Raw genomic sequence first — 27898 nt, forward strand, 5'->3', positions numbered from 1 at the left:
AAAATGGATTCTTGGGTTCGGTAATTTCTGAACACGCCATTGCGACGGCAAATTTTCGTATATAACATGTAATCAGCACAACAGTTTCGGACCAATTTTTTTTATGTTTACCTCGAGGCAATGTGGCCCTTCGCACCTTCCCATTTTTTCTCATCACTCAAAGGTAATTTTATGACTCGCGTCCACGAAGCGATGGGCAACGCCCTACAGAAAATCTAAAGCACAAGCTAATCTAGATACATAAACTATACGGGGTACACTATTGTTCTCATTGCCATCAAATTATATTATGCACAAATCATTTGTTAGTAATATCACTAATATTCATTGATATGATGCAACTCTACTTACCATCACATTGCAAAAAGATTTAAAGGTTGCGCGCGGACAATTTTTCATGCCGCACCATCATACTACAATAATGCTCCGATAATAAAAGAGATAAGGAAACCGACTTTCCAGGCAAGCCCCAAGCGCGTATCTAATTTATTACAAATTCGATCGATCTTCTTCGATCCGCAATGCACGTTGTCCAGGCGCTAACGAGACAGCTCTGGAGCCATTAAGATCCCGGTCTTATCACGATCGGGATGCAGCACGCGAAAAGACTCCTTTTCCAAATTGAAAACGCCGATATCGCGATGGACAATCGACGAGGCGTGTATCTGCTTGCCCTCTAATCGCCAGTTAGTCCCGAACGCCGCGATCTGCCGATTTATCGATCCTCAGAATTAGCATTCGAGGCGTGCATCTCGATCTTTCGGGGCCGCAGCCACGTAAATTTTAGGGCTGCGCTCTCACAACTCGGGGATAGATCTCACCTGTGATCTATGCGTAAATCATCGACTAGCTGCTCCGATGAATAGATCACGCACAATACGTTTCATGCGGTGAAGCATCTATAGCCAGAACATAATAAATCAAGAAATATTAATATCACGGTATAATGATGGTTTTTACGTCAAAGTTTGGCTCGTCGCGCTTCAATAGACCCCGATTACTTCGGAGCGAAGTAAACCGAATGTAAAACGCAACAGAAACTTACGTGCATCGCGTCGCCTGGAGAGAAAGAAAGTTCTAATCCTACGGCCTCCATGAAAACAGACGAGGCGCGTGGCCATATTTTACGGGCGGGGGCGTGAAACGGATAATTTTCGAAGGAAGCAATATCGGATCGTATATCAGGCTGCAGGAACGGCCGCCGTTTGGCTTCAAATTATCGGAAACGAGGGCCAAAACTAATGGGCCCTCGTTAGACCATTTGGCTCCTGCAGGGCACGCCGATGCTGATTCACACCAATCCGCTCGCTATTTTCGCGCCACTGAAGCTAGTCGCTTCTTCTTATATTATCAGACACATCCGAAAAGCTACACGCTTAGAAAGAAGATTGTACAGATATGGAAGGGAGTACGTTTAAATATTTATGTGATTGTTACCTTTTTACAGTTTACTAAAAATTATATTTTCAAACGCGTAAAGATCCAATGTAGCTGACGATTTTATACTGTAAATCAAGTGTGGAAATCTATACATAGTGAAAGAAATGTGAATACTACCAAATGTGATTCTTAGTAAATCTCCACAGGATGTTGTCGCAGACCGTCCCGGCGATTGCTGTTTGAACCGGCATGGTAAGTATTCTGAAGTTCACATCCGTATAATTCAGGGATGACAGCAAGAAGATCGGCATTCGATCAGACATGATCCAGAGTAAACCGCGTTTTACCTATGACAAGAATAAGCGAGAGTAAATGAAGATGATGGGACTTTATAGTAGATAGTTAGTCTTAATTACAGAGTACTGAGCACCTTGATATCTGCTGGAAATATCAAAGCCTCGTCGTGTCTGGCTACGATAGCCTGATTGATCGGCGCATAAGGTAACATAGAATTCCAACAGCCGATTGCATTCTGATCAATCAAGTTGAAGAACTGAAGTCCGTTCTCATCCATTACGGATGCTGTGCAATGAGAGAGCGGACCTCTCGACGACAACACCTACATCAAACAAAAATAAATAATAAGACACGATAACTATATTTAATTTGTGATCACATTACAGATGACAGATCAAATTCAGAAAAGGAAGTCAAATAAATTATAGGATATTGCTATAAAAATGTGATAAGACTAATAACAGACTAAAAAAGGAAATAGATAAAGAAAAAACAAAAACATAATAAGGAATTTATTAAACAATAGCTTGCAATTATCAAATCTCAAAATATCTAAAATAATTTCTTTTTATTTTGTAAAAGAATGTAATGTCGATATACAATATAATCAAAATCAGACGCAGATTTTATTATGACAATTCTAAGAAGTCTAAATTCCAACTAAAATAAAAAATAAAACTTTTTCAAAATACAATCGTAATAAAGATATAAAAAAGATAAAAAAAAAATACCTGAAACTCGTGATAACTGTTTTGAGACAACTGCTGGTCTCTTAGAATCCTCGTGGATACCGCGAATTCTCGATAGCTGCTAAGGGGATGAAAAAAAAGTGTCCGATAGCCGTCTGCTAATATTGGCGACAGACTCATTCCAAAAATACCTTCAGTTCCCCATTGAAAATTCAAGCCTCCTATATTGTAATCACCCGCCAGAGGATCCGGCATAAAATAACTATGCGTTATTCGCCAGGATGTATTTTGCTGCCACGAATACACGATCAGACCGTAGCCAAGTTCGTCGGACATATAAGCGAAGGCGTCGTTGCAACCGCCTTTTCCCAAATCGATCGCGATGTTGGCGATAAAAGTGTTCTATGTAATAAAAATTGCAAAGTTGAAAATTGAATCAACTGAAAATTTTAAAGATCACGTAAAATACAAGTCCAATGTGAAAGGAACTATACTTGATTAATGTCTTCCGATCTGAGCCTGTATTGTCTCAGCAACTTATCTGTGGTCAAATCAAACACGTTCAAAGTATAAGGACAGACTTGTATAGTTGTTTCATCAATTCCTATTGTTCCAGTATCTAACACCCACAGTCTATCACATATATCTACGTGAATCCTGGAAAAAAATACTTAACAAATTTATAAATTTATTAACATTAAATAGAAAAAAATTAAGAAATTTTAGATACTTTTAGTATATATTTCGATTAAGATTGATTAAATTTTCTTTCTCGTCACCTGTAAACAGTGGTCAACCCATTACCACAATCACCCGCCTTATTTTGGGCCCAATTTGGATAAGGTATAAGCTTCGGCGATCTACCTTGATTAGCATCCAACGGTATATAATTCAACGTAGACGGTATTCCTGTATACAAAACGTTATTCAGAATCTATTGTTATATTATCATCTTATCTACGAATTTAAATTATTAGGTGTTGGAATTAATTCGTAGCGTTTTTTAATGAAAGAATGTTATTTATTTCACATGAGCATTAAAAAATACATTAATGAAAGTACTTCCCATCACTTGTAAAACGCTACGAATTAATTCCAACACCTAATAATTAATTTTGGAATCAATAATTAGTATATAAAGTATTAAAAAAGTGCAAGACAAAACGAACATTGATTCGCAACTAGATGGTGTAAAAAGAAAGCTGCAAGAGAAACTAAGAAATGCGTGAAAGGAAGGAATTGCGAAGAGTCTGTGAGGTTCTCCGAAGGAAGTGAAGGGGAAACGAAAGGGTAGAACATTAAAGATCTTACACAGCGTGCCGCCGTCATTGTCCGGTCTTTGTGCGACACAAAAAACGGTGGCGCGCGCCAACGTATATAATAAACATAGAGCGTGCAAAAAGATGGAGTGAATAAAGGACAGCGAGAGCTTGAATAAACCCGTTCGTCGCCGTGTTTCCCTTCTCCAGTGAAGCAGAGGAGAGGGAGAGAGTGTCGGAGGAACTATGAAGGTGGAGGCGGAGGTCGACAAAGACAGAAACGCTCCCATTGAGCGCACACTCGCGGTTTTCGGCGCTTTTTGTCGCGGGCCGGAAGTCGTTCAGACGGGAATCGAGGCGTGTACCTCCTATGGCGATCTTCCGCGTATTATGCCGGCGTCTGCTTCCGGTTCATGACTTTGAAGCATCGCGCCTCGTTTTTTGGCAAAGGACCCATTTGTCTGTCGCGTCATAAGATGTTAATCGAGACAATAGCGAAACCATAATTAATGACTAATATTTCGGACATTCACCATCGCGCCATCGTGGTATCGTGATAAATAGCTTATTCCTCCAGATTTCGATGCCGACTGGCAGAGAATTCTCCGGCACGTATTCACCGCTTGCTATCGCTAACTGTCGGCTGCGCTCATCGGGATAAGCGAAATCCATTTTCTTCCAGATGAATTTCTCCAAAAGCGGAGCACGTCCAAATTGCATACCCCATATTTGAATTCCATCGACGTTTCCAATTCGTAGTAATAGAAAGCTCGAAACAAGGATGCAATTCCAGATGCAATAATTTCTCATTTTTGTTATTCAATCTCTCCCTTTCTGTATACAGAAATATATTTGTCTATTATCTTAAAAATATCATTACATAATAATTCTTGGGAAAATAACAAATAAATATTACATAGTCATAAATATTATATAAACATTCCGTATAGACACTGTAAACATACATCAAACTAATTGTAAGACTACTAATTAAAATTGTGTCTGTGATACATAAAAACAATAATTTGTCTAAAAACTCTGTCTGCAAACAAAAATGTTTATTATACATATATGTACATATATAATATCCAATATCTTACCTGTACATATATAATATCCAATTTCTTAACAGATACGCACATCATTTAATACATTTTTACACAAAGATTGGACATATATTAGCACTTAACATTTTTAATACGCGTGCATATATATTTGTAAGTTTGGAATCAAGAAAAATTATCAATTTTATATATTCATTATTAAAAAAAAATCCCTCAGTAAAAGGAATAAAGTATTATGACATATATTTACTAATGCCAATTACTTATCATTTCTCTAATCAGTTTTGATATTATATGTATTATAGAAATAGAACATATATCTCATTTCATTTCGAATATAAAATATATTAATATTGTAAAGATAAATTTAATTAAATAGTGATGTCAAAATTTATTTAAAGTTGACAAATCAAATGTATCTTATCCAGTGACGACTAAATTTACATGATAAATATATTGAATGTTAATAAATCGAATTTTATGTATTTACTGCGTTTACTCAACGATTGAATGCGGCATCAGTCTGGATCTTCTATCGCAGGAATGAACTAGATGTCAGTCAATAAAGTTCTGAGAAAAACGTGACGGAACTAACGGAAGATCGAGTTTCAATCTCCTAGAAACTTGCCATCACTCTTTCAATCCTAAACTGCGTGTTCTGCAAAATGCTCGCCATATATATGACCCAACCCTGTGCGAAATGCCATGCCCCATATCATGTGGAAACTTATGCCTCGTACGGAGAGAAATGCATCTTGGTATCAGTGAGTACACCTATGCTCGCATACTTTCCAAACCAACCAGTACGGATATCGTATGTACCTGCACTTATGCGTTTCGACGCGTCAATTTAATCGGTTGTGGAAGAGGGATTTCACACGTGCCTTAACACTTTAATATCAAATCAAATAATGCTTTTAGATAATCATAATTTGTTGTAAAACGTTCATATGTGAAATGTCTCATTTTTATTAAATTATATCTGAGTCACAAATTTGGGGTTGATTATTGAATTGTTTTACTTAGAAATAAGATTATTGCCATCTCAAAATGTTTAATACAAGTTATAAGAATTCACAAAACAATTAAAATGAATATATAAATATAAAATATAAATAAGGACACTCAATCTTAAACAATAAAATATAAATAAGAATTAGATAAGGCTAATAAGAGTCATACGTAGTTGTAAGAGAGATAGGCGAAGCAGATAAATCTCAGGTGTTATCTTCAATTTATTTCGAACGTTTCAGTTTCTTTTGAAGTCATCCTCAGCAAATACAAAATCAAAAAATTTCCATTGAGAGCAAGTCACTTGCAGATTGTCAGAAATGCAGCATACATTCCACTTAATAGAAAACGATAAAAAACGAAGCTCAGAAATAACGATTTCGTTTCCCATTGTTTTTTGATCCAGCACTCCTGAGATTTATCTGTTTCACCTATCTCTTCGTTTTTACAACTACGTATGATTCTCATTAGCTTTATCTAATTCTTATTTATATTGTATAAGAATTCACGTTCTTTTTTGTGTTTTTGTAATTGTCTCACTTGTAAATTTATGGATCCGATACAGTCGTAAATTAAAGAAAGAAATAATTTCTTAGCTATTAAGTAAGAAGTGATATATTTAATCTTTAAAAGGATCTATTCGAGATACTTTCGTATCTAACGTAACTATAATTAGCACACAACACGTTACAGTATGATTAAATAGGCACAACAAAAATGGCTAACAAGCCAACTAGTCGGTCATGATTTCTCTCGTTTTTCTCTACATTATAACTACTTTACAAGTAAGCTGCAAGCTTGTGGACTAATTAACTGTGTGCCAAGTGTGACCATAATTAAATACAGTCCGCTGTCAGACTCGCTGTTCGCAATGGCAGCAAAATGCAAACAAGATTTCTACAAATCATAAATTATATCGATACATTTACGATCGATGGCCGATTATTTCGACATTAGCCACGCAAATGATGAAATTGAATCTGAGCGATTTAATTAAAATTTATAAATCTCCGAAACGTCTATCGAAGAATCGTCGCGGACGCGCGATGAAAGTGGAAATACGGGCGGGCATTGCGGTTTCGGGGAGGCAGGAAAGTCATTCGTTAGCCATAACGAGGTGACGACAAAAAGCCGCCGTCTGTCTCACGGATGATCGGCTCCCGAGAATAAATTCCCGAGGGCACTCCGTTATCTTCTCGCGCGAACTGACGGCTGAAATTGCGTTCAGCCCTCTCCTCCTTACTCGCCCCTTTCACCTCTCTTCTTTCCTATCCCCTTCGTCCGCTTCGCCGTGTTTCATTAATCAGCGCGCCCTTCCTGAAGGGCGCAATCAGAATTTACGAAAATGAATAATTGCCGGCGGGCGAAAAATATTATTCCGGCTTAATTATCGATGACGCGCGACATTAACGGTAAACCGAATTGCAATGTACGGTCAAATTAATGTGGTGCATTGTGGTGGAATATACGAGTCTGTGCAAGTAATTCAGCGTGAATCCAATATCGTGTCTTTGAGAAGTTTTCACTTTAGCTCAATTTGGTTGTAGTTAGGAAGTTATATTCGTTTTTTTTTTTTGCTTTTTTCAAAGTTATTACGATGATTATAAGTTGTTAATGATTGGAGAAAAATCATCGAGAACGAGATACATCGTAATTTAGTATTTCCACTTTCTATTTTCGTGGTAATCAAAAATCCAGGCGGCTTCTGATCTATCATCGTCAGAAGCGTAAATAACTTGCAGCACAAATAAAAATTGTACGTCAATTTTGCGTTCAAGATTACCAATAAGCTTTACATTAATGTTAAAGATATTAAAATTGCGCGCGTGACAGAGTGACACGACATGTACAACATGTAGTCGCGCCAAGCTAATGCTTTTAATTTCTTCTTGCCTACGTTGAACTACGTTCACTTTTTATCGTTGTCAAAACAATCTCTAAAACAGATCATTCGAAATTGAACGAAATTGAACAATACTTTTTTAATGTATAGGAATTTGCCTAGATTTAATATCTTTTTACGACCTAGATCCATGAATTTTGCATAATTTAATTGATTAACAGTCATGCAACGGTGAATAAATGAAAGTTCACGATGTGGTCGGTGCATGGCATGTTCTTATCAATCATCGTTAACTCCATTGGTAGTTCGTATAATCTGCTTACGACTTCCGTTACAGTCGTGAAGTTAATAAGGATTGACTTCGTCAAGTCACTTTCTTGTGATTATAGATCGCCCTATCAAGGCTGCCTAGATTTCCGGATCACCCGGAGATTTTCTAGTTGACATGATAATTTAAAAGCAGCCACGCGCCGCTTGAATCTCAGTGTCTCGCCATTCTCATCATTCTTTCATCAAACGCGTTTTGCGTGCTATTAAAATTTCGAGACTTTCAATATTTTCATCCGTTCAGTTGAGTGCATTCGTAATTTGCGACGGTGAAAGATTAACGAATTTAATATTCGCATCAATATTTACATCAAGACAAATTTTCGGAAAAATGTTATTACTATTGGAAGCTTTTTCGAGGAGAACATATTATGAGATATTTAAGTTAAGTAGAAAATGGAGTGAATGGTAATCAGACGGTAGTATCGCGGGAAAATATTGTGGATACTCCTGGGTATTATATGTACACTGCCATAATGTATCCGCTAATTCAACCACGCGGCTAATTGTACGGTTTGCGTTCCATGGTAATTATTGGGGAACGTATACGAATACATAACACTGATGTATTGTATATGTAATTACTACGTACATCCTACATCAATGTAGCGTAAGCTTTTTTTAAAGTGTAATTGTGATCATCGCTGATGCTTAGCAGGATTTTATGTTTAATTATTTTACCTATCGCGGAGTATAATTAAATTTACTTTCCTTCTCTTCGGATAACATCAACGGTGAATCATAATTAAATTGGTAACAATAATAATATACATAATGTTAGTATCTCAATAAAGGTAAATAAAAATTTAACGTAACCTTCGTAAATATTATTTCATACTTCCATTTAACAATTTTTGTGGTTCATTGCGACACATGAATGAGCCACATTTGCAGTACTCGTTAATTTCATTTGCGCCACGCGCTTGAGAATAAATCTCTGCCCCCGAGCTCGGAATTTTACATACGAATCGACGTATTTGGCGAACGGTACCTCTGAAGGTCTCAGACAAATTGCAATCATTAGTCTCCGGGATCTGATTATAATGAAATAATTGCTATACACAGTCTTCCTATGAGTTTTATATGAGTCGCAGCTGCAAATTGAAGGGAAATAACAGTGAAGTCTGCAAATAAAATCATAATAACACGAACGATGTAAGGAAAGTTCGTCATTTGTGGATCCAATTGTGCAACAAGAAATTAGTGGTTCGGCTTCAGAAGATCGACCTCGTTTTCATTAAATGGACGATTGCGGATATGCAAGTAAAACAAAGTAGTTACTTCGACTTTTAATAAATGTCTTTATAAAAAATGTGAAACGCGTGGATGATATATGTATATATGTGTATGTGTGTGCGTGTATGTGTGTGTATACAAACTGTTTTTTATATTAAAGCCAAGAACCACAATGCAACACTTGAAGCAACTTCATTCCTGCGATACTAAAATTTAAAGGTATTATTTGATTACATATGAGACATTTTTCTCAGGAAGATGAATTAGTGGCAACGCCTGAACTTTCAGCAACCACCTTGACATCAGACAAAACGGGTTGCCAACAAGTCCGTATCAAGCTGATTTAATGGCTAAGTAGATTGGTTTCTCCTTTTACAGAGATCATGTTATAACGGGAGCAAACTGGATGAAGTAATGGAAAGTGGAATTGGAATAGGAAGTGGATTTCGTCACATAGTGCAATGTAAATTTACGGATCGTCAAACAGTGCCAAAAACAATATATATGTACATAACAATGTACATATGTATCTCATAATTATAAAAAAACCTCTTGTGAGTGACAAAAATAAAATAAAATTTTCAAAAAAGAATAAAATTTTCGAAAATTTTATATTTTAATCCTAGTTTTGAAAAAGAAATTATGTCGATTGATAATTTAAACATTCTCTTCTTTAAAAAAAAAAACTTAAAAATATGCATATACGATCATTCAATCAGAAATTCATCAGATCATATCAATCAACTTTTATTAAAGTTTTCGTTGTCAAAAACAATTATTTTCGATTAAACATAATGTAAGATGTCGGCTAAATCAATTTTTTAAATTCCTCATAGGAATTATATAATAAAAGAAAGTAGGAAGAAATGAAAAGTGGTACTGTCTTAAAAGAAAAACAGACATTCATGAAATAAAAAGATAAAGAAGATCTACAACTCGTGGCACGTGTTTTTGTATGGCTCACACTTTCTGGCACGCGCATCAGCTTTCCATCAGTGGGGAGGAAACGCCCACAAGATTGATCGCGAGGGGCCCACAGGGTTGCAAGGCCAGTGGGACTCACCGTTGCCGTTCGGAAGGCATGAGAAGTGTACATACTAATACATCAGCAGGTTCTCGATTATATTTTAGTCGCTTAGAAATAAGATAAGAGGAAGCAGAGAAGTAGAGAAGTAGTCCAATACCTGTTGCACATGACACGTATATTCATTCAAATGATTAATAGCGGTAACGGTAGTTGTAGTAACAGCAATAGCGTCAACATGATGAACAATATATACTCGTTTTAAATTGTCCACTTAAAATCAATTGACAATAAATAAATAAAAAAACATTACTAAAAAATCTTACTCGTCTAAATCCAAATTATAAATAATTTTAACATATTTTAGATCAAATTGTTACAACATGAGTTGCAGCAATTTAATAGAGATCCATTATGTCAGAACTTTTTCATACAAAACTGCATTTACGCCTAATCTCTCGTATTGTTGTAAATTTGCTATGTTGTTTATAATATATTTAATGTAGTTCTCTGGCTTCCACAAATATTATGTTACTACGAACGAGAAAAGAGGCAGAGAACTTGGCAGAACGAGGCAGGTGCACAAGTTTCATTTCGTGTCCAGGCGAACAGCCTCGGTTTCGTCCAAAAGCCACGCCGAGCTTCAAGTTGCCGTTAAACCTGGATCATTTCTCGCACCTTGCATGGAAATCTTTATAAATGACAAAAACAATTTCATATAAGTGAGATGAAAAGAATTGATGATCAGGCATTAATTACAATAACCGATAAAATTTGTTGCGTGCAATCTTTATGTTTCTATTTAAAAACGAGTAAAAAACATTGTATATATATATATATATATATATATATGTATATATATATATATATATGTATATATATATATAAAATAGATGATAATATTTAATTTAATATCTCAATTAATTAACAATAATTAAGAACAATATGATATAGAATTGTAATAATTATTTTCTTATAAAAGATCGATTATATACATAGAACAATAAAGTGGAATGTCCTTTTTGTGATTATGAACAAATCAAGAAGGAAGAATCTGTGTTGGTCGCGAAGTGTACAGGTGCACGACCTAACGAACATAGACTCTTCAGAATAAGAAAGGAGAAGAGACAAACGGGAATAGAAGAAGAGAATGAAGATGGAGAAACAAAGATCAAAGATATAAGTAGCCAGAAAAGTGAAGATAAAGATAAAATGGAGACAGAAAAGAGAAAACAATTACGCGCGTGAAAGAACTCAAAGGGAGATTATTATCAAACATCGAATTTCGCTGATACGAGCAAAAAATGATGAGATACAAAACAAAAATGAGCGTCTATTAAGTCGGGAAGAAGCTATGAGAAGCTGCGAATGTCATAAACATTTATGACATTACAAATATCGAAGGCATTTTCACGATTAAATGTAAGTCTCTCGAAAGAATGTCAATGATGTCATAATAAATAAAACGATTACGGTTTTCTTATAGGAAATCTCGAGATCAACATAAAATCTAAATGCATTTTGGATACTTTGAAAACTCGTCTAGCTAAACATTAATGATAAAATGATCGTCCTAAACCATTAATCATTCTAAATACTTTTTATTCCTTCTAAATGGTTTGTGGCAATCGTTAGGCTATTAGTATCCAAATATTCAAAGGAGATCAATGAATAGTGATTGCTCTGACGGTATAAAAGGTAGACGAAGTGAGCTGCCTGACCGCAGATTCGGCTCTGATGAAATACGGTTTGTCCAATTAAGTCACGATAAGATCGCCGCGGTTCTGGGTGGCGAGTTTAAAACGACTTCATTAGACTTCCCATAAAATTCATCGGTATGTCGTGAAACGGCACCAAAGGGCACCGTTCAGTTTCGGAGCACTTTAAGGGCGTCCAGTACGGAGTAGTTTAAGGGAACAGGTGCCTGCGTGTCATACATCACTCCGGAAGATATACCAAAGTATCATCTCAGGGGAATGTCTCGATTTCTATACAAAAAGAAACGATTAGAGCTTATTAGCGGCGACTCTGAAGAATCTTGATGGAAGCAAAGCGGCGGGATTCTTGCGCGTGTGCCGCGGCACGCGGCCAACTTAGACCTCTTAGCCTCTTATTGTTTTCTTCAAAGATAAAAGAACGCGACATGAAAGAAAAAATTCACAGTAATATCGAGCAATAATGTAAATTAAAAAATACTATATTTAATAATGTAATTTATGCTGAAAATGATGGTACCGTATGTTACTATAATATCGGAAAAATTTCCTCTTCGCTTCCTTTTAGATTCCATCTTCGATTGAAAAGACTAAAATGCTCTTCAATGAGAAGAGTAAGTGTTAAATACATAAAATATTTAAATATATATGTAAACAGTAAATAATGCACATATACATCTTATTTAAATATTTCGAGTACAAAATTATAGTATGGACAAAAGTGGAGGAAAAAAAAGAAGTAACAGGTTATTTCTAAGTCGCGCATATACATCTTATTTAAATATTTCGAGTACAAAATTATAGTATGGACAAAAGTGGAGGAAAAAAAAGAAGTAACAGGTTATTTCTAAGTCGCGCGGCTATTCCTACGCGATTATGCAGTTGCGTGTGTGGGCACGAGATTTTGTTTTTTCTTCGCTTACTTAGGAAATGAGAACGCGTCTGCAAGTATGGATAGAGACGTTTCAGCAAAGAAGTAATGATACAGGCGACTGGACACGCGCGCTCGCGAAGCTTCCGCAATGCTGTTTATATCCAACCGGTCTCTCAGCGGCACCGACGAGTTCTCTCGGCTTCTGTTGCTTTATTTCGTTGAAATGAGATCAAACGGCCGACCATCGGCAACAAAATTCGTTGCCGCCTCGGCAAAAATTCGACGCGCGCGATATACACTGCCTTTATCCAATAAGTTTCCAAAAAGGCCGTTGTTTTATGTATCCGGAAGAGAGACGGCCGTGACAGATCGTAAAAAGTGCATCAATGAATAATAAGGGTAGCCGCGCAAAAGTAATATTGAGGAGAGAGAGAGAGAGAGAGAGAAAGAGAAAGAGAGGGACGGATCTCCGCTCATCGAAAAGCTGCATACGCAAAAGGAAGTCTCTTAAACAGTGGTTTTTAACGATCTCACTGATAATTAATATACCCGTATATGTAATTATGTCCAGGAAGGAAACATGTTATCTCGAAATTCCAAATTTTTAGTGTTTTTCCCCTTCTCTCCAATTTCGTTATATTTCATTTTCACGATCAGCTCTCAATTTATAACATAATTAAACAGATTTACGAGCAAGAAATATGTAGGGCGGAAGATTAAATTCTTATCAATCATGATCTCTATTTTAATAATCTTTATAGAAATTAAGAGCTACATTGTTACAAATATTATTTATGTGCATCAATGAATATGTTCGTTAGAAGAAAAATTGTCAATTATTTTCATGTACTGCAGAAAATTAAAGTGTATTATTACACATGTTTGTGCTTAGCGTTCTTGTTTATACCATGTTACTGTGCTTATCGAATCATGTTTCCAAACAAAAATAAGAAATACAATGATATATGTACGATAGTTAGTGTATTAGAAAGAACGAAAGGGTCGACCGATTATTAGACGACCGAGCAGCAAGTGGTACGATGAACCTCACATTTACCTTCATTATTCCCACGTAACTCGTTGAAAATCTCACGTGAAACTCTAATGAATACTAATTTCGAACCGGATTCATCCAACCAAATTTCAGGCCTTTTACCAGGCAAGGCGATAAAACTTGAGTTGGAAGGCGTTGCGTGGATTCTCCAGACTTCTCCGCGAAGAGAGCCTTGAGGAAGAAATGCCATCTCACTTACGCCCTTCGCATTCCACGAAATTCTTTATGCATTCGTCCAATTTTCGCAGTGTCAAAATTCATCTGTGTAATACTCGTTTTGAATATTTATGATGTTCCAAATTCAAATTTGCAACGTTAAAAAATATTCGAAATATAGAATTCACTGTAATAAAAAGTCAAATGTTATATATATCGCTGTGATCCTAAAGATAATTCAAAAATTTATGACGTAATATGTAATTACCATTCATCGTTTCAAATGGCAGCCCTTAAACTCTTAACTTTACGTTGTCTCTTTAACATCTCAAAAGAAACAGAGTGAAATATAAATGAAATATTCAGCAAAGTCAAAAGAACTGAACTTGATTGCGTGGTATGATTGGTTTGCATCAACATATGTGTTATCCCAATTACTTCCGACTCCAAATCATACTTTCGACTCCTTGGTACGCAACGTTCTACTTTGAGGTGAGACATCAATGCGTTACCTGAAATGGGTGTGGGCAATTACGGAAATTGCAAAGATAACGAAGAAAGAAAATGGACTTCCTTCGGCAAATAATATTATGTCTTGAATATACCTGCACAGTCACACAAATATATCGTAATGATCAGAAATGCGGTGTCGTGTTATAAGAATGTATGCAAATGATGTTAAATTGCGAAACGTCGCAGGACAATGTTTGCGTCCAGCAGAAAAAAATAGCTTTGCGACTGTCGTAAAATTCTTTAACGTGATTGGCTTTGCATTTAGATTCGTTTAAGAACTGTAAAGGTAAGGATTATCATCAATCATATTGAAAGCTCTTACAACAGTTATTTTTTCTGCTAAGCACAATTAACATTCGGAATAAAGAAAACCAGAATGTAGAGATAAATCAAAGTTACAAATTACAAATATTTTTTATCAGTCTTATAAACAATTTTCTCAATAAAACTTCTTTCAAGAAAAAAAGAAAACCTATGTAAATATTAAGATAGTGATACCTCTTTTTCATAAATTACATTAAATAAAAAATTTATAAAAAATCATTATATACATTTTATCTGAGAAAATCTTTCTTTAAATTGTATAAAGTCTTTATTACGCTTACTATCCAAATAAGAATTAAAAAGTCCTCGTTAAAAAGTTTCTCAGCATAGCGCGAGGATTATGCGCTGTTAACAGGATGGTCTAATTAATTCATACAAAGTGGGAAGAGATTTCGCCAAATCATAAGGAATCGCGCCGCGGCAGGTCCTGAGAAAGGAGAAAGAAAGAAGTCCAGCTGTAAAACCTGCCGGCCTCCGCGGTTACCCTGGGCAATGCAGCGCTAATTATGCAAAATAAATAAAGGCACGTGCACCGCACATTCTTACGCCCCCTCTCACGTCTCCTTGTCCAGACTCGATCGTCACTCGCACGCGATTTCAACGACCAGGCAATTACCGATCCCCGTAGAGAGCATGAGAATACCAAAGCTCTCTCGAGATCTTGCCCATCCTCCTTCCTTTCTCCTCCTCCGACAGCCCCAATTTGGTTCATTTCTTTGCGGCTGGCGCGCGTACTGACTTCCACGCTCGATTTTCGTATTTATTTCCCTTCTACCTCCACCTTCATTCTCTGTTTCGCAAATTCAACCAATCGTGAAGCTATCTGACAGCCTAAACTCTCAACATTTTCTTAAACTGCGCTCGAAGTGCAGCGTGCACGTCAGATTCCAAGAATTAAAAGCGAAATATTCCGTAATTGAAGCGTTGATGTGCAAGCAAGTCATACTTGTTGATTGTCGGATCATCTGCATACTGTATCTTGAATTACACTTAATATGCATAAAGATGATAAATCAATATGACAAATACATAAATCGTTAATCGCAAACGAGCTAATATGAAATTCAATTACATCGTTGCAACGTTGTTGTACGTATCACAGTAATTCTGATTTATTCTACCGATAATATTTATGTGATATATAACGTACTCTGATATAAAAAGAGTTATCGTTACTTCACGCCTATATTTTTACATTTTATAAAAATTGGATAATTTATTTATAGCGATAATGATACATTTACTTCACACCGGCAATCACGCGATGTTTTTTTTATATTCGCAACCTTTTCTCTAATTACATAATTCTTTTAAAGAACAGATACTTTTTTCTGATTCCTTTGGTTCCGCTTTCCAGCACATACTTTCCGTTTCTACCTTACGGCGTCTCTTCGTAGTTTTCTTGCATAAGCTGAGAAGAATACAGTGAATCTACAAAAGCTATGTTCGAGATAGATTACATGTTTGTGAATGAGACGCAAGAATTAATAAAATGGTAGGCAGGCAGTTCAAGCGCGTATAATTATGCGAATGATACATGTAGAGAACGTGTTTCCGAAAACGAATAACCTGGCGGTGATGAAAGAGGAACGATGTTTACGTAGAAACGTCGAATCTTTTCGGCGTCGCGATAGATTCCTTGGAAAGAGTTGAAAAACTCCGTGGAGCCAAATTAATTCTCTAATTATAGTACCATCAAACCTATGATTGAGAAGAACACGGCGAAATAATATGTCATTTCGGCAAAAACTTGCGCTAAGGTTTGACTAACACATAGCTGTAACTTAAACCTATCTTCAGTGTTTCGTAACACGAGGTAAACACTAGTCTATATTTCCGGATAGAAGAACATCGTTTAAATGAAACTTTGGAGAACTTCAAACCGAAGAAATCTATAAATATTATAATTCGTCACAAATTTATATAATATTATATTTATATTATATTAAAAAAATTTTAATTTAATACATTTTCTTCAAGTATATATAAAATTCTTACAAAACATTTGAGCAAGTATATTTTTCCTTTGTCAATAGTCGCTTGAAAATTAGATATCTACAAAATATATTAGGTGTTGGAATTAATTCGTAGCGTTTTTTAATGAAAGAATGTTATTTATTTCACATGAGCATTAAAAAATACATTAATGAAAGTACTTCCCATCACTTGTAAAACGCTACGAATTAATTCCAACACCTAATACATTAAACTTCTTAATTCCATGTGTTAAAAAAACTCAACTTTCCTAAAATGCATCCAAACATTTTTATGTACTATTCTATATATGTCAAATAAATATACGACTTTCTAATCGAGAGAAAGTACTTGCATGACGTCGCGTTGCGAAATGATTAAATTATTTCGGGCAGTAACAGACCCAGGCGCTTTGTTTTATTAAGAATAACACGCTTGTCGAAGTATAAGAAATCGATAACCCAGCACGCGAGTCGAATTTACACACCGAGTTAATCCACGACACCTAGAAGCGTAATTTGCATAAGCCCTTATCCGATCGAATGCATGCCGTTACCTTGGCCGGATACGCTTATCCACTGGGTCGTGCGCCGAATAACACGACCCGAGACAATTATTTCTTCGCCTCGTTCCCGCTTTCGTTCTCGCTGCGCTCATGTTCGATGATCCTATCTGTTTCTCTCCAGCCGCCTGTTCCCGTTCACGTACATTCGCACCACATAATTCGCGTGTCGCATTCCGTACGACGCGACGCGTAGAATACCCGTCCGATATCCTTCCAACCGAATTACCTCTGGCGAGTTGCATGCGATGAAGCTAATGAAAACCGATCATAATACCGTATGTAAAGAGTCGATCTCGATAAAAAGAAAAATCGATCTTAATAAGAAGAGCGTGAGTGTCGTGAATCAGATTCTAATGATAATCTCGGATGGATTATTTGCATAAGACGGAAAAAATGTCTTGAATATTGCTACGATTGTAAACCGTGTAATGGAAGCGAATGAATTTAATAATGATTTAATAATCAGCCGTCGGATTATATATATATATATTACGAAGATAAAGTTAAGTATTAAAGAGCAGAATATATTTGCATGGTCCACTACATGAATAATAACATCTTAATCATAACACCCGTTATTACAGGTATTACAAGCATTTAATTTATGTGTGTCCTATTACGTGCAATTTGCGGCACGTTAGAACCAATTATTCTATCATTAGCTTGATAAAGCTTTCCTTAATCGCTAAATCAATTAGCCATGTATTAGAAGATCCTTGTAATAACATTGAAATATCGCTTTACAATCTTTTTAGAATCTATATCTTTTTTCAAGGATGCAAAATTGTCTTTTTAACTCTATTACAATTTCGATGAATTTATTTATTTTTGTAAGTCTATTTATGCAAGATCATAACAAAAAGCTTTGAAAAATTGTCTCTAATCGTAATTAAATTGTCTTATTTATGAGGGGGAAGAAGGAATTCACGAGATCATTAATCCTTCGTTGACATACTGTGTGAATCACCCACAAAATTATTTTAACTCTCTGAAACTCAATTTTTTTTCATTTTGTAGAACAAAAATATAATGTTTATAAAAAAAAAATCTTTATTTTTTTAAATTTCCAAAATAGCCTACATTCAATATGCAAAATAAATATCCTTTATCTAAAACCAACTTATAAACTAATTTTTTTTTCAAAGTATCACATCTGAATGACAATCCTGTAAATTTTTAACTTTTAATGTTGAATTTTTTAAAAGTTACCATTTTTCAAAAATTTTACTCGTTTTTTTCTCTATTCATTGAACTTAAAAATTTTTTTTCATTCTAATGAAATTTCAATTAAAAACTTTTTTGAATGTATTCTACAGACCTCAAAATTGACCATAATTTTTTTCATATTGGATTATTTAAATAAAAATGCCAGTTGTTTAAAGTTTAAACATTGTTCTGGGTGTAAGCCATCCAGCGCGTCAAAAAGCAAACAGAAAAGAGAGGTGTGTCAACGAAGGGTTAAATCTGAATTTTAAATTTAATAAATTCAATAAACAATTTTAAAAAATGTTTGACATCATAATTGCTAAATATTTAACAACATATATATGTAAATTTGTTGAATTTTTCAATAATTAATTAACTTGCTTTGAATACGTTTGATACCATTTTTTCTTTCTTCTTATTTTCATGTATATTCTTTTTTTCGTTTACGCATTTTTTTTCTATTATTTTTTTATTATCTTGTAACATCTTTTCGCATTCTTGAACAACGTATTAATTATATAATATATATTTTCGTAAGAACAAAATAAAATCTTGCTACTATTGCTATTACTTTCGTCTGTGCACCATCGCCCAGCATTGTCGATTGTTCGAATTACGCGGATCTGTGCCACCCACGTGCACTCATATGATCGTCCGAGGTCGACGAACGCAGGGTCCACCTTCCTCGAGAAGGTGAAAGAGCGCAGCGAAGGGACGAAGTGCGGAGTGGAGTGCACCCAATGCACCGCCGTTGCTGCCGCTGCCGCTGGTGCAGGCAGACGGTACAAAGAGCATTATGTACAAAGACGTAAAACGAAATGGGAGCGAGATGCCCGACGGTGTCCGGATGAATGGGGAAGGTGGGGGTGGACTGGCAGGAGGCCGTGGAGAAGAGGAACAATGGGCACGCGGGACGGTGAAGGAAGGACCAGAAAGGAGGTGGAAGGCTGAGGCAGAAACGTACGAGAAGCTACGAGGAAGGGCCGACGCCTCCGGTCGACGGGAGAAATGAACCCTGCGAGAATTGTACCTGCGCCCTACAATGTGCAAAGTAGCCGCGCGGGTTTTAGCCGGCGTGGCGTGCGATGCGATACGATGCGATACGATGTTACAGCACGCCGGTGCATTCCTATCGGCAAATAAATCCGCTTTATTGCGTCGAGTAAGGTTTCCTTGTATATTATACGCGAGGGAAGTAAAATATGTGCCGCCAGAAATATATTAAAGCATTGAATCCTCTCTTTTAAAAAAAATCAAAATTCATTAAAATTTTATAAAAATATTACGTCGAATGTTATAATATGCAATATATATAATATCGATGTGTCTATACATCTATGTTGTGTGATTATGCAACAATATAACAATTTGTGTGCTACGTTTTGTATGTTAGGTATGTGTTTGTAATGGTAGATACATCATAATTTATTAATAATAAAAATAATAATTTTCGATAATTATTAATTATTTTAATTCTGAATATTAAACCCTTATTACAATTTCTAATGCAATTGTGCTCTGTAAAACTTTTAGAGTGAGTTTTTCTCATTCTGAGAAATGAAATCTCACTCTTAAAGATTGAAAATTGAGCGACTCTTTTTCAAGACTGGCTCAATTTTCTTTAGAATAAAATTTCATTCTAAGAATTTAAAGAGTGAGAAAATGATACTGTATTTCATTTTTCATTCAACGTTTCTGGCTATTCGCACTTTAATCACCTTCAATGCCATCACACATTTAAATAGCCTGTGCAAGTAACTTCCAAGGATGTACGAGAAACAAGGAGTAATTTGATTTAGTGCCTCGGAGAAGTCTAGTCGAACTAGAAAAGGTTGAGAGCTCGAGAATCTTCGGTAAGTGCATTTCCGATATATATATTCTCTGTACGGCTCGCTCATTTCGAATAACATCTACCATATATTCGTCTTTCTTCTACCTCCTATCGCTTCTCTATTTCCTGCCACAGTCGCGGAAATGTCATGTATTCGTTATAACAAATCACGATCGCCAAGCGTGATTTTGCTGTCGATCATTTTCTTACGTTACATCTTATTTCGCTGCACTTTTAAGATCAGTCAAAAATTTATTTTACAATTTTCTCCCACTTGTATCGCATTTATTTTTTCAGCTTTTTCTAAGCGTAAGCAAAATTTAAAAAAATGCAAGAATACTTTCCACAAAGTGTTTAGGATTTAAAAAAGTCACAGATTACTTCAAACTTCCTCTTCTTCAAAATAATGGCTCTCACCTCCAAAGCTGATGGCGCAGGTCGCGGCTTGCAGCATCGAATGCAATCATCGCGAGGCAAAGAAATCAAGAAACAAACTGAGGAGTCGTTGTTTTCGGCCGCAAATGGCGAAGTGAGCAGTTCCCTTGTTCCCAGGCTCGGTCCGCGCCGCGTCCGATCGTATCTTCGCGAGGATTTATTGTTTGGTAAATCATTTAGTCGCTGCCAACCTGCTGCAGGGAGAACCGAACTGACGGCGCGCACTCCGCAATTCCTCTTTCCTCTTCCTCTTCCTTCTTCCACCTCCGGCCTCCGCCTTGTACCTCGTTTATTTGCCGTCTCTTACCCTTTTGCTTGCAAACACTCTTCATTCGAGTTCGATTCGGCTGGCCTGCATTCTGCTCTCCGCAACTCAGAGTTACGGAGAAACTTCTCGGAAGATGGCCACTACCATTGTACATAAATTTGTCATAACATTGCGGTTCGATTGTTATAGTTATAGTTTAGACAATGCAAATTGGACAATAGCGCCCGTTACCATTAATTCGAGATGCAACTTCATAGATATACAAAGATATAGATATACAAATAATAGACTATAAACCGTAAAACGTTTCCAGCGATGAACCTGATTTATCATGGAACTTACTGTTAGTAATATTTCATCATTTACAGAATAACCTAGGGGGCTGTATAGTACAATTGCAGAGTATCAGTCGATGTCTAATACTAATAGAGTTCCCCTTGCGATACGGAACTCTTAACTCTGAAGTTACAAGATGTTGCGTTAGCCGCAGTTGATTACATCTCTAAAACAAATGAAAATGTAAATGTAAACTTCCATATATCATAAAGTCAATGGAATTTGTTTCGCTACTGGGCAAATATATCCAATCCTCTTTGTGTTTAGCGGAATTATTATATCCGTTGACATTGGAGTGATTTCTTTTTGACGACAAGATTGTTTTCGAGCAAACCAGTATGTGGACCGTATAAAATAATATATAAAATCATTAATTTACATACTGCATTATCTCAGAAAAACGCGAAAAGATATCAAAATGTCCTTTTACTCTAATAACCAGTTAAAACTTAATCGATACTCCACTGCAGAGAGTCAAAGCCATAAACCGGTCTTGCATCCGACCGTAACACTCTAACAAAGTAACGTCCTTATCACCTATGCGTATCGAAAACCGAGAATGCATTTCTGCCGGATGTACCTGATCTTTTTCGGTTGCGTGGAGCTCTGTCGAGAGTAAAGAAGAGTGGGGAAAAGAAGCGCACGACAGGCACGCGTCTCCTTCGGTAAGAACGTGCTTCTTCTTCTCCTTCTTCTTCTTCTTCTTCTTCATCTTCCTCCTCCTCCTCCTCCTCCTCTTGCTTCTCCTCCTCTTCGGTGTTCGAAGGTCCATGGAGCGATTTCGTGGCGCGGGAGAGAACAGAAGAGACGGGACGGACGAAGAAGAAGAACCTGATATAAGACGGGAGCGCAGAAGAGGACGCGAAAGAGAGAAAGAGGGCCAAGGGGGGGGGGAGAGAACTGACGTGCAACAGAGGCGGGCAATGCAGAACCTAACCGTGCAAGGTACAGGTGCATCGGACGATGGCTCTCGGGAATTCGTGCTCGTTCCACCCTCGAGGAATTTTGTCCCTTACTCCTTTTTTTTCTCTCGCCGCTACGTTCCCGTTCGCTCACTCGCCCGCCTCTAGTTGCGTAAAATAATGAAAGGTATTACGCTGTGTAAATACAGCCTTAACGACAGCAGTCTGCAGTAATTACTGTGAGTAATTATTACGAGTAATTAATTCATCGTTAAAAGAATAAATTATTTATGAGTTACACAATTCATCGATTCTAGATACGTACAACAGTTTTTCGAAATTACTTCTTCTTTAACGCTGATGTTATATTATGTTTCTTTAATAAAATCAATTATGTATTACCATTTATATAAAGTGCTACATCATATTTTTGCGTTAAAAGAACTGAAGAGATAAAAAAAATAAGAAAAAAAAAATATAACTTTTCTTAAGAAGAAATTTAATAATATTGTATATAATCATATGCAAAATTCTAAAAGAAAGATTCAAAATTTACAATTAAACAGCACATAACACTCATTAGACTAAAATGCGAATGTACATACAAAGTTATAATATTTTAATATTAAAATTATATCATTATCAATTTTTTCTTAATAAAAATTAAGTTAAAGCAAATAAATGTATAATAAATAAATAAATGTAATAAATAAATAAATAAATAAATAAATGTTGGGAAATACAATTTAAATATAGAAAGAGTATGATCAAAGTACCACCTGCACATATATTTGCATTGAAAGCTCGAAATTGCTGTGTTAAATCTATCATTTAATCCAATGGACAATCTATACGAAAGCAACACGCGAAAGCAACAATTGGCATGTTATAAATGTAAAACCCCATACAGACGGTGTTAAATTAACTCGAGATTGCTCACACAAAGTGACATCGAAAAGCCGCGAATTGGCGAAAAAGAGTCGCAGCAACGACACCAAGTGGCGAGCAAAGGGCGCATCTTAATTCGAGCTTAGACTTCGTTAGCGCCCGACAAACATTGTAATGCCATTCGTTCCATAAAGCCGGATTAAATCGAGATTAGAGCCGTCCGAAGGCGAGCGGTAATCTAGGTTTAATAGCTAATAATCCCAGGAGATTTTCCAGGAAGCGGTTCGTCGAGTATACAACCTGCCTCGAATTTTTGCCCCCGTCACTGTGAACGTGCTTACGGAGCATTGTCCGGAAGTATCGCTGCGCGAAATAATCAGAAAATATTAATTTCTCGGTCGTGTCAGTCATTCTGTTTGACATTAAATAGACAGCGATTGTATTGTACTTTTGCAGCGATTTCGACGACGCGTGCCTCGACTATTGAACGACTTCTCTGTGATGTTAAGATTTTCGATCGAACGAATCGCCAGGTGCTACTGGAAACATCGAAGTTAGACAAAATAATACATAGTATGCTGAATTTGCAGAATAGCGTGCGCAATGATTTACAACCAGCAAAATATTAGCTTGCTTCGAATGGAAATTATAAGAGAAGAATATCTTTATTTTTATTTTTTAAACTCTGTATTAATATATCTTCTTATTTTCTATGTCATTGTTAAATATTCTAATTTTATAAACACAATAAGAAGAGTATAAATATGAACGCATCCTAGTTTATCTTTGTATTTTAAATGTCCTGATTTTTATTTTTAATTTAATTTTAATCGCATATAAAAAGATCATCATCTGAGAAAATGAGAGCATGGGAAATCTAGAGAAGGAAAGTCATTAAGACCGGTTGCAGTGTTGAAAGAAAAGGGACTGACCATTTTTCAAATCAAAAAATTTTAGTGCAACCTCAGAATATTAGTACCACACCCGTCTTCCGGCACCTGAATACATCGGAGTGCTCTAGATTTTCAGGGATATTTGAAACTCCCAACCGCTTCTTTTCTTCATTCTGTTTTCTTCATCGTCCACCCGAAAGTCCCAATAAGCTTCCTTAACGATTCCTCGCCACACCCTACACAAAATTAGAGCACCTTTCCCATTTTGCAAGATTTCTCGGTTCATCAGCATCAATCTCATGTTTTCAAGATAGAAAAAAGCCAAACCAATCAAACTCTTACCTGTCTTTTCAGAGTTGAAATGAATTTTTGAAAGTCCATAGGTTACTAAGTTATACTTATTGTGTCCTGAAAATTACGGGCTATTATGTGAACAAATATTTGTTTCTATATTGTATCCCTTCTTTCTCGTAAAATATCTTCTCATCGTGAGTTGCGCTATAAATACTTCTAATTTCATTTGAAATATTATCCTATCATTATTTTTTTATGCTATTTTATTTTATACTATTTATTAAAAAATTGTTTTCCAATATTTTTCCAATACTCTATTAATATTATTATAATCTTCAAATATATATGGGGCGTATATAGTTACAATATACGATACCAATGTCTCGCTGCCCCTAGTCCTTAGCAACCAGACTAACGGCGTTGTATAGATGTTACAAGTTGAACGCGGCTATATTGGAATGAATTCCAGATATTGGACTTTATCACCTACATGAATTGTAAATCAGTCATTACCATGGCAGAAATGTACTTCGCGTGCCTTAATGAGGCAATTAACACTCATGTCATTTTATCTCGTGTCAAACCTAAATTATACCAGTATCATTGGCAGCTATCCCAACTAATTAATATATAAATAGCGACACTTCTCACCTTCTATACATAGTAAAGATTTTAACGTAATCGCACAAACTCTGAATATTCAGCAAAATTGGACTTTGGATTAATTTATTAGCCATTATAATTATATACAAACGCATCGTTATAAGCGACAGAATTAGAAATTGTTGCTAAAGAATTACGATAATAATTTTGAAACAATTTTGATACATTTCCTTATCGTAATACTACGTATCGCTTTGCGTCGAAAGGAAGACTTATCTGTTGAAGACAAACAAATAGGGAGAAATCGCTTCGATCATGAAGACTGCCGTATCTCAAGTTACTAATTAAGACGCCGATGGATTCGTGATTGTCTCGGATCTACCAAATCTTTTCCCTCGTCTACTCTCTTTCTCTTTCTTATTCCGTCGTGCTTGAGTGTTCGCGATTAAATCAGTGCATCCGATCGAGCGAATTAAGTTCTCGGCGTGGGTGGACTCGACCTGAAAGGAAGATCGAAGGAATCTCCTGATTATCATCCGACTTCTGCATGTGGCATAAGCGCCGGACACGAAACCGTTATACAATTCTTTCTTACAATGAAAGAAATTTACAATTACTTAAAAAAAGAAATTTTTGACCCACTTTCATTTTATATACGTATGTTTCATGTATAACGTTTGAATCTTTAATTCCTAAATTTCTGATTAGCTCGAATAACTCAGCTTTTAGCTTGTAGCACCTCACTTCTACTATCTAATTTGTAACTAGTAATTTTCTAAAATTATTAATAAAAGAATGACGTTTGTTTGCCATGATTCAGAATAGTGCTGACTGATTTAAAGGAAATCGACGCCTATGAACTCACACGCATCCGTCCACTCTTCCTTCAAGGAGGTTGTCTTTCTTGGAGTCTTCCCGGCAGCGACCGCATGGCGTAGCTTTGTCTTGTAAATGAAGCCTCACTGATTCGTATCCGGACATTGATAAATTCACCCGCGGAGTTGAGCGGCTCTTCGCGGAGATTCACTTCGCTTATCCTACCTATTCAGGACAGAAGGACGAATGGACCTGGCTCTCCCCCGCGACGGTGTATCCACCGACAATTCCTCCCCGTCGAGGACAGAAGAAGAGAGAGGAAGATGCCTTCGTGGGAAAACGATGGCCAAGCCGTCTACGCTACCGATCTTCATTCACAAGCACTGCTTAAAGTTAGCGAGACGAAGTGCAGCAAGATATATCGTAAACATATACAGAAGTATTGCATTTAATTATTAATTGCAGTATTAGCACAAATACTAACATTAGCTTTGACATAAATATATTTTAAAATATTAATATATTTAAAAAAATTTATTGTAAAGTTATTGTATACATTTTATATTTATAGAAATATAAAAGCTAAAAAAGAGAAAGAGAAACTTATAGCTATTATTTCCACTAATAATTTATGAGATAGATTATTATTATTTGTAATAATTATTTTTCTTTGACCACAAATTTCTCAATTATAATTAAAGTGGTCATACGAATAATGTATGAACCAAAAATGTAAAAATGTGAAATTTTTACGTTATCGTACAAAATTTGCTACAAGCAATTAATTACAATATAATAATAATCATATAATAATTAATTACAAACTAATGAATTTGTTTTTGTTTCCAAGTATTCTGCAGAAAAAAATAGAGGTTTAAATTTTTAATTTTAAATTCATCTTGATTTTCTCTTTTTTTTTATAAATTTAACAAGTTGCGTATAAGCTGTTTTTCTAGCGTCCATTTGAATTCATAATAAGCGTAGCTTAAAATCTAGCTTATGAGGGCAGTAATTTTCATAAAATCCTAGTAAAATAGTAAATGTCCTCCGAAAAACAAATAATAGCGAGAAAACATCACTAGAAATCGTGTTTGACGCGAAGTTTGGACCTAAAGTTTGTGGAATTGCGCAGCATGAAGCTGCTTCACTCCATTGTGAGGTATGCAAAACATCTTGGAACATACTCCATGGAATTTGCAGAACTTTGTCTTCTTTGCATAAATTGCGTTATCAACGAAGATCTACTTTGTTAAAGTCGTAGGGCAACGAGTTCGAAAGTGTCGCAGAGATCAGCGAGAGACTGCTTTTGCAAGGTAGATACCTCGTCGATCTTGTCTATAGATACGTGTCTGTTGTCGGGCATTAATCTAAGAAACGTCTACAAGAAATGGCTCTTACTCCGAAAAGCAGGCTCTCTAACTTATTTCGACTTTCCCTGAGGCTCGAGTTTAACAAGGCTTGGAAGATAACGTGAAATGAAAGAAAAAGAAAGAAAGAAGAAAAGGAAGAAAACTTCATTAAAGCTAAGATCAAATCAGGATAAGTCACAAAATGTGTTAAAATTACTGTAGTGTGAAGTAACAGAAGTAACATTACACCGAGTAATTAATTTTTCTAAATCTCAAGTTTTTTTTCTATCACACACATGATAATATGTCATAAGACAAAGATGATAAAGTAATAATATAATAAGGCATAACTTCCATCGAAATCAATGTATAAAACAATATATTCATTATAATGTAATACACATTTAAGAATGAAGTTTTTGTTGAACTCATATTTTCATTATTGATTTTGATGCAATTACATAAATAGCAGGCAAACTTAAATTACATTATGACGTGATATTTGCTTAAAAAAGATTAACTAAAGTACATATCTAAAGTACTAGAAGAAGGTAAACCCAACATTAATGAAAGATCAATGCGATAAAATATATTACAGTCTGTTGCACGTTGTAATTTACTTGTTGGAATTTACATAACGCAGTTTCCAGAAATTGATTTAAATTTAACGAATTATCTCATTCTCTTAATTTTTGTATATTTAACATTTACATGGTTTTAAAAGTTTCCTGAAACTTTTATCATTAAATAATAAATTCTCCGCCCTTATTAA

General features: G+C 35.7%; 1 protein-coding gene across 5 annotated transcripts; it reads right to left on the bottom strand.

The window, feature by feature from the left end:
- Positions 1 to 1438: 1438 nt before the first annotated feature.
- On the bottom strand, positions 1439 to 22798 carry Y-y (yellow-y). Of its 5 annotated transcripts, none has more exons than XM_087402598.1 (8): positions 20760 to 22796; positions 14198 to 14441; positions 13777 to 14116; positions 3146 to 3275; positions 2861 to 3023; positions 2409 to 2768; positions 1811 to 1999; positions 1439 to 1727 (listed from the first exon to the last, which is right to left on the bottom strand). In XM_087402598.1, the coding sequence occupies exons 3-8, from the start codon at positions 13961 to 13963 to the stop codon at positions 1554 to 1556; spliced, it is 1203 nt and encodes a 400-aa protein (XP_087258724.1). In that variant the 5' UTR covers positions 13964 to 14116; positions 14198 to 14441; positions 20760 to 22796; the 3' UTR covers positions 1439 to 1553. The 5 variants fall into 5 exon arrangements, with proteins under 5 accessions (XP_087258724.1, XP_087258725.1, XP_087258726.1 ...); XM_087402599.1 differs by lacking the exon at positions 20760 to 22796 and adding an exon at positions 17297 to 17522; XM_087402600.1 differs by lacking the exon at positions 20760 to 22796 and adding an exon at positions 15048 to 15471.
- Between the last annotated feature and the right edge of the window lie 5100 nt (positions 22799 to 27898).

The sequence above is a fragment of the Acromyrmex echinatior genome, chromosome 2, assembly GCF_024713525.1.
Source record: "Acromyrmex echinatior isolate Ae372 chromosome 2, ASM2471352v2, whole genome shotgun sequence".
Lineage (NCBI taxonomy): Eukaryota > Metazoa > Arthropoda > Insecta > Hymenoptera > Formicidae > Acromyrmex > Acromyrmex echinatior.